General features: G+C 34.4%; 1 protein-coding gene across 1 annotated transcript; it reads right to left on the reverse strand.

Moving 5' to 3' along the window:
* Window positions 1-3,636: 3,636 nt before the first annotated feature.
* On the reverse strand, window positions 3,637-7,276 carry LOC104818358 (2-isopropylmalate synthase 1, chloroplastic-like). Its single transcript, XM_010547917.2, has 12 exons — window positions 6,512-7,276; window positions 6,201-6,414; window positions 6,027-6,107; window positions 5,828-5,920; window positions 5,602-5,688; window positions 5,375-5,475; window positions 5,219-5,252; window positions 5,012-5,086; window positions 4,590-4,679; window positions 4,325-4,465; window positions 4,061-4,194; window positions 3,637-3,946 (listed from the first exon to the last, which is right to left on the reverse strand). Exons 1-12 carry the CDS (start codon window positions 7,216-7,218, stop codon window positions 3,775-3,777), a joined length of 1,929 nt encoding a protein of 642 aa, XP_010546219.1. The 5' UTR covers window positions 7,219-7,276; the 3' UTR covers window positions 3,637-3,774.
* Between the last annotated feature and the right edge of the window lie 2,012 nt (window positions 7,277-9,288).

Raw genomic sequence — 9,288 nt, forward strand, 5'->3', positions numbered from 1 at the left:
AATGATATCTTATGCGATAAATAAGTCATCCGAATCCCATAAAAATATAGAAATTATAAAAATATAATAAATTTTGTATTAGAAAAAAAAATTGAACAAAAAAAATGGAGAAGGGATTTGAAAGGGAAAACCCAACGATGCTTCATCTTAAAAAAGATGATCTTATTGTCAGCGAAACTAACAAAAACTATCTCAAATAAATTATTAATTACAAATAAAAGTTTTTCATAAACCCGATTACTTCACTTTCTCACGTTAATTTTATTATTTAGAAAATACAAATCCATTATTGAGGTATATATATGCAATTAATTGTATGACTAAAAAGTGATCCGGATTTAGATAATTAAATGAATCGAAAGAACCTTCTAATTATAAAAAAAATATGGACAATTTCCAAATCTCTGCATAAACTCTCTTGACCTAATTGGGTATTTACATATTCATTTCATCTACAATTATTATAATGTGTACCATTGAAAAAAATAATTGACGTATTAGACCGGTCTTAATTTTTTAAATTCGCTTTGAATTCCATCCATCGTTTTTGTTTTGATACTATTATATATATATATATATATATATATATATATATATGTATGTATGTTATTTTGAAACTGGGAATAAGAAAAATAATTGTGGGAACATTGTGGAATCGTACACATATCCGCAGACAATCCCTGACTCCACAACCGCTCATTAAAATTTGTATGAGATAGTAACAAACGCACGTGTCTTAACGGGCCTGCTCTCCACCTCTGCTTCCCTACAGTACTACCACTTTACCTAATATGGACCCCCACATTTCAATCGTTAGATCTAACAGCCTGTATGAATTGTACAGATCCAACGGCTATAAATCCGTGCTTTGAACGCACCGGTGTTCGGAGGATCTATCTCTTGCGAAAATCCCATGCAATTTCTTTTTGTAAAACAATATAGTTCCAGACTGTCATTCTCATTAATTCAGACTATGAAATTTGATTTTATAAGTAATGGATGCAGATATATAAATGTTAAGTTTTAAATATGCAATATATCTTATAATAAAGCTATTTATTATAAGATATATTCCGGCACCTCCATCAGATCTTCCATCTCCAGATTCTCCGTATTACCCGAGCAATGGTGATCATATAAATCCCGTTCTTGTATCCGATCTGATAGACTACAATTCTTGGTGTTGCTCAGTTATAATGGTTCGAACTCTGGACGTGTGTTACCACAACCACCAAACCACCAAACTCCTGGTTTTGTATCTTCACAATCACCAAACCACCAATTCGTGACAATTCAAAGGTAAAACTTTATAAGAATCCTTCCTCTTTAGTATGGAACAATTCTTTGATGGTGCAGGTGTTACGGGAGAGCTAGCCAAGGTCAAAGGTGCCGGAAACTACCTCCAAGACCTCGCCCAACTATGCCACAGCTCTTGCAGAAGTGACTTGGTTGAGAGAGATTGTAGTTGTTGTAGTAGCAGAACTTGGTTTGGAGGGGATTGCAACGAGGACACTTAAGTGCCTGGTGGCGACTGTGCTGACTCTGGTGGGCCTACATCCGCCGGTCTCCACCGCCGAATAACCTCCCCGCTCCTCCGCCGCCGCCGGCCGTCATCAAGCGATGATAAAAGACTTTTTGAACTAATTTGGGTGATATTTTTTTTGGGAAGAAGAGAAGAAGAGATGCGAAGTTACAGCGGCAGAGGAAGAGTAGTGGCACAGTAAAAGGCTTTTTGAGAATGCGATTTCTTGCTGGAAATTACAAATCTGCCAATCGTGTGACAGTTTCTCCTGTTCCCAAGTTCTAATCAGCCTTTAAACTTTATTTTAGAACATTATCACAACACTCAAGAACATCGCTGTACTTAAATTGGTATTACACAAAAATAAAATAAAAAAAATCCCCTTTTACCAAAAATAGAAAAATAAAAAAATCGCTCAAAAGAAAATAATATAAAAGAGGATATTTGTGGGACGACAAAATTCGTGGCGGTTTGATAAGAGAGGGACTGTGCTGTTCCCATGGCCGTGGACTTTGTCGAGGATGACGTCCAGATCGAATCAGATTGTGTACCTGTCGGCCACCCGCTGCATCCGCTACGCTTCTTCTAAATCTGCGCGCTGTTCCAATGGTTCTCATACTGCCACGTCATCCTCTTAACAAAGACTTTTGGACAATAATTTTTATTTTGGATTTTTAGTTTTAGTTTTTGGTTTTGGTTTTTAATTTTTGATTTTTTACTTTTGGATTTCATAAGTTTGTAAATCTAAAAAATTGTGACTTTTAGTTTTTAGTTGATTTTTTTCATAAAGTAGATTTTTAGATTTTTTAAAAAACCAAATTTAAAAAAATTTGATTGTCAATTTTTTCAATTTTTAAAATTTAAAAACTCCCAAAACCCTTACCATTCAACACCAAAATCTAAAATATCTCTCTTTTAAAATCTGATTGCATGTATATGGACGGTCGAACCAAAATTTTCCACGGGATTTTCTAATAATTGATGGGATTTCCTTACTATATATTGTTACATATATAGATGCCACAGGGAATATTTACATGAATAGATATATAGATATGTAATGTATATTCACATCATATTCCACTAGTGAATTTAACTAATAATTCATGACAGGAAATACCAACGTTTGTCGGACAGTTCACAAAATTACAAGATTCGATATTGGAAATGATGATAATTCGAAATTGCAAACGCGACAAAACAAAGAAATTAATATATATATACATATATAATGCTCATCGACGTCACGATATCTTCCCCACAGTATATAAACATGGGAGGATAGATATCGTGACTTGTGAAGTTCCTATCAATGTAATTTAGTTTCATACATATACATGTATATATGTATAATAGTATGTTATAAATTGGAATATATATATATATATTAACTATGTATTGTCAATTGAGAATGTCTCGATTTGACGAGAAATTACAATCTCACCGTTCTATGGTAAAAAAATATAAATATAAAAAAAACAGTGATATTATACACATTTTGACTTAATAGACTGTACATGTTAAAAATGAAAAATATGTCGTCAGAGGATATAAAGCAATGTTTGCTAATGACGTGGCTTAATTAATTACGTACAACTACTACTAAATGACACGTAAACTCTGACGACATATTTTTCATTGCATTAATTACGTACGTAATGGCGAACATCTCGATGTATGCATGTTGGATTGGATTGGATTATGATGATTACTGGCAAGTAATTTAGTTATGATGACTCGCAACGAAGAATAATAGGTCGATATTTGGCCACGTCCGCATCTACATATTAATCATCATTACATTACCATGATTATGTTTCCTTTAATTTAATCGGCGGTTTTAAAAACGTAATTCAAAAGTATATATTATATGCGTAGCGTATATGTATGATTATATCATGATTACGTACTGTAGTGTTAATGCCTGCATTAGAAACCTCTGTCTCGTGTAGAGGGTTCGATGGAATTTTTTTATGTTATGAATATTTTTATGCGCACAATGGCGAAAATCTATGTGCATGCATGTGAATTTCAATACAATATACATGGGTGCGTGTATATATAGGTATGGTTGTGTGCAAATTTAACGGTAATAATGTAACCATGTAACAAACTTTCGAGAGAATAAAACATCATATTATAATAACCATCAATGGACCTGTAACGTGTATATATATATTAAATATGATCTTATCGAACCAAACCCCAAAAAAAACATCGAAATAATAATAATAATAATTGTGACAACTGCATCAAACGAGAAACTGAAATCGTTCGTCTTGTTGGGTAGGAAAAGTACCATTGGATCCATGGTTGAGTATTTTTTCTGGTAAATTGTTATTAGAAATTCTAATAACATTGTTCAATGCTCCAATGTACGCCTTGACGCTCGAAACAACAATATCTGTCCCCACTCCCATTCCCCTGCGATTCATAATAATCATATGTATCAAAAATCTCAATTAAATCGATCGTTTGCATGGTTATAATTATAATATATATACATGTATATATATATATATATATACAGTAACGTACTCGAAGGTTTGAAGGGGTTCATGGGTTGATGCTATGGAGTGGCAATTTTTTCGAATAGAAACACGAATGGTTGAAATGGAGTCGATGCCTTCTGAAATGCCATCCATGGAGTATTCCAACAATGTAACAGCTTCCTGCGTATACACGTACACTCGCATTTTAATTTACATATTCTCTCACTATCATATAATATGTTATAATGAAACGTGACATATATATACACACATATATATATACACATATATAAAGGAGAAGATGGTGAACTTTAACGATGAGGTCGACGGCTCTGTAGGCGGAATCAATCGGTCCAGTCCCGACAGAGCAAGCGACGTGTTCTTGTCCTTTCCTATCAACTAATGTGACAATAGCCGTTGATCGACTCAATGTCCCAGAACCACAAACCACCTGCAGTTCGCAAATTTAGATTTATATTATAATAATAATAATAATAATAATAATAATAATAATAATAAATGATAAGTCATCAGATAAATTGAGAAAGATAATATAATATGAAGAAGGTAATGACCTGAACTTCTAGAAGCTTCCACGTGGGTTCATCAGATCGACAAGTATCAACATCTGAGACCAATGCCACAAGGTCCGCGTCCGTCACTCTCTGCATCATCCATTAATTGCAGTGTTAAATTTAATTAATAATAATACAAAATAATGACAATAATAATTATAATAATAACCTTTTTGAGTTCAGCCACAGCTTTGAATTTCAAGAAAACATGGTTTAGCTTTGTGTCGTCCATCTCGTAACCCAACTGACCAACCAAACCAATCACGACTTGTTAAACGTTGCACACACCATTTTTAGTATCAACATCTGAGACCAATGCCACAAGGTCTGCGTCCGTCACTCTCTGCATCATCCATTAATTGCAGTGTTAAATTTAATTAATAATAATACAAAATAATGACAATAATAATTATAATAATAACCTTTTTGAGTTCAGCCACAGCTTTGAATTTCAAGAAAACATGGTTTAGCTTTGTGTCGTCCATCTCGTAACCCAACTGACCAACCAAACCAATCACGACTTGTTAAACGTTGCACACACCATTTTTTATATTTATATATATATATATATATATGCATACACCAAGAATATATATGTATTATGTATCTATATATATATACACGCACACCTGTTTGAGTCGTTCTTGAAGAGCGTGACGTCCACTTTGTTTGAACAAACACAAAAAAAGAGAAAAATGGAATCAATTTATATAGCGGTTATATACAAATAATTAAATTCCTTGGTATAGATTGTTTCAAATAATTTCATAAAAAAATATAATAACCTAAGCTTCCCAAGAACAATGCCAAGTTCTTGGGATCGTTCGAGCCCCACGTCTTCCGGCAACATTATCTCGTAAGTGCTTTTGTTTTTGAGCATTCCATCCTTTATAAACAAAACCCATATGAAGTCACATTATAATTATTAATCAATTGATCAATTCAATAAAATGATTTATTTTTCTGCATATAAATTATTTTACGTGGGTTTCTTCGAAAATATCTAACCAACCTGATGGATACCACTCTCATGAACAAATGCATTGGCTCCAACTATGGCCTTGTGCGGCTGAACATGCAGCCCCGTGTGCTCTTCCACCTTCATGTTCATCACAAATTAAATAATAATTAGTATCAAATTAATGTCTATACATGAGTCATGTCTGTATGTATATGTATTCATACACACTATATGTGTATATGTATATGAATAGTATGAATCAGAGACATGTACAGACCAGCTTGCTGGCAGGGACGATGTGTCTCGTGTCAATTCCAGTGTAAAGGCCACAGAAAGCATGCTCCCCTTTGCACTTCAGAGTCATCACAACCTGCACCCACGAATCAATTGATAATCATCTGATGATGATGATGGTGATGTCTGAATATATATATATATACATATATGTATGTGTGTGTATGTATATGTAATGGAACCTCTTCGAGGGATGCGTTTCCACCTCTTTCGCCAATACCGTTGATAGTGACTTCGACTTGTCTTGCTCCGGCAGACGTTCCCTGCATTTATTTTGATATATACATACATATAATATTCATTCATAAATATGTAAAATAAAGGTATATATATAATAGAGAAAAAAAAGAGCGTACGGAAAGAGTATTAGCGGTGGCAAGGCCGAGATCATTTTGGCAATGGGTAGAGATGATGACGTCATCGATACCAGGAGTGTTTGCTTTGATGTCTGATATTAACTCCCCGAATTCGTCAGGCGTATTTATGCCCACTGTGTCTGCGATATTTACGGTCGATGCCCCTGCCTTTATCACCTCTTCCAATATCTTGTACATGAACCCCTTCTCCGACCTGTTCATTTACCCTCATATCCATTTTATTCACATTACATGTGTCCGTATATGTATAAGTAATATATGATATGCTCATTGTTTTATATATTTCAAACCTCCCGGCATCCTCGGCCCCAAATTCCACGTCAGCACAGCCCAAGCTTCTTGCAAACCTGATCATACTCGAAGCCATCTGAATCACTTCCTCTCTCGTCTTCCTCAGCTTATGCTCCATGTGGATATCGCTCGTCGAAATAAACACGTGTATCCTCGGCCTCTTCGCGTGCTTCACCGCCTCCCAAGCCGCCTCCACGTCATCTTTCCGGCACCGCGATAGGCCGCATATCACCGGCACGTAGCCGGTTTCCTCATCGACGTCGTTTCCGACGGTCTGGGCAATGGCTTTCACGGCCTCGAAATCGGCCGCTGATGCCGCCGGAAAACCGGCTTCGATCACATCCACGCCGAGCTCGGCCAGCTTACGAGCGATCAACAGCTTCTGCTCCGTCTGCATGGCGGCGCCGGGTGACTGTTCCCCGTCTCGGAGGGTCGTGTCGAAGACGCGTACGTAGTTCGGGTCGGAGATCCTGTTAGGTATGTATTCCGGACGACGGACGCGGCGGAGATGATTCGCCGCCGCCGACAGAGGAAGTGGAGACATTTTAGCGGCGGCGGAAATGCGGAGGGGCGGCGGTTGTGCGGCGTACGGACGGAGACGGCTGGGGAAAGCGGAGGTTGTGAAGGGTAACGGTGGGCCGGAGACGGTGGTTGGCCAGGAGGAAGTGGTGCCGATGGGGGAGGTTCCTAGCACTGAAGACGCCATTGATGGAGAAACCAAAAGCTATATGTGAGTAAGAGTTGGCTTGTTATGTGACGGACCAATGTCCGTAGATCTATTTATACATGCAAACATATAGATACATAGATACTTGTGTATCTATATATGCGCGAATAGTATGTGTTTGCATTTTTAAGACGGAAGTCTCGCACTTTCTTTTCTTATCTTTATTAAATGTACACAAATATACGCAATATGTATGCATAGACACAATATGTATGCATAGACATGGTGGTATATCCGTAATTTTTACGAATATCTAAAATTACGAATCGCATACGGATAACAAAATTGAATATTTGTGCAGATCAGATACGGATACGGATATCTCAAAAATTCCGGATATCCGATCTGTGTCCACCCCTACTTTATACTATGTCGGAAAAAGGAAAGTGATACAAATGTGTACAGCTAAGATCGAAAAAGAAAAGAAAAAATGTGATGTAAATACGCAGACTGAACGATCGAAGTTTTTCAATCGAATGGGCTAAAATCTATATTTAGAGATTTTCAAGAGTAAACGTCATGTAAGCTCTAATACCATAAAAAAGAAACGAGTGAAAAATCGTTAGATTTTTAGTTATTCAAAATAAATCATTACAATATTTATAGATACGAAATACAATCTTGTTTAATTAATATATATAAAATATCTAAAATATATAAATAAAAATAAATCTAAATATTATGATGGTATTATATGATATTCTTTACATCAATATATTAGAAGATATTTTCCATATATCTTGACAATAACGATTATTCAATTCAACAATGATGTTCCTGGTTCTTGTGTATGGAATGACCATATTGATATATTAACTTAATACAGGAAAATATAGAAATATATCAACAGAATAAGATGTTTACATATAATTTTTTTTAAAAAAAAAGAATTTTGTCATTTTATATATATAGGAGATGGCAATTTTGATTTACCATTGATTATGAATTTGTGTCACTGATCGATTTTTCTGCCATACCGTAGGAATATTATTATGAAACATCATTAATTATGATAATATTTTATGAAAAACGATGTAACACATATCATATTCATGGGAACGACATTAAACCCTATCTATTTGGAATCATAATCATATATATGATTCGAAAGGACAAAAAGATATATATTACAGCAATAATACGATATGATAACAAATATCACATTTCTAGTGGTTGGGTTTCGAAGGAAAGAAAGTTGATGTGTTAGGGTTTCATATTATTCACATTTCTATCTACTTTCATCACAACCCAACTAATTATACACATTTTGTATTTAATTAATTACTTTAGGAGAAAACGTGATAAATATGTTTAGTGATCAGATGGTGATGTAACATCTTTATTATGGTGTCTCATCATGTATCTTTATTACGTCATACATTACACGTATTACGTTATGAATGTACACGTGTCCGAATATTCCCATCCGGACTTAGCGGGACATTTGGCCATCACCAATTTGCAATTATTATTTTGGCCCTTAAGTCAAAGGTTCATTTAATTTAAAATGTTATAATCAAATCATAAATGGGAGATTTACGGTTCGACTGGTTGTATCGCAGTGGTTGTAGCTGTGGATGGCGACGTTTTCAGAGCGTTTGATAGCGATTATGAATGATTAGTACCCACCGATTGATAAATTGTTGTTGGCAGCGATTGTGGGTGAGTACGGTTGGAAATAAATGGTTCGTTGCGGTTGTGGTTGCGTTTGATATATATTATGAAAAAAATATTATTTTAAAATATTTTTTATAATAGTTTAAATTAAATATTTTTAATATCATTTGATAAAAATTATTTTTTTAATAAATTTAAAATATAAATATTATCAATTTAATTTATTTTTAAATAAAAATAATTTTATTATATAAATTATTAAAAATAATCATCATTAAACTTAAAGATTATACTATTGTATTTTTTATTAAAATATAATACTAGAAAATAATATCAAATCATAACAATAAATAAAGTCATCATATATATTGGTATTTTATATAATTTTTAATAAGGATATTTTAGTTTTTTTTTAAAACGCCGAAAACAGCT

The sequence above is a fragment of the Tarenaya hassleriana genome, unplaced genomic scaffold (assembly GCF_000463585.1).
Source record: "Tarenaya hassleriana unplaced genomic scaffold, ASM46358v1 Cleome29, whole genome shotgun sequence".
NCBI classification, from domain to species: Eukaryota; Viridiplantae; Streptophyta; class Magnoliopsida; order Brassicales; family Cleomaceae; genus Tarenaya; species Tarenaya hassleriana.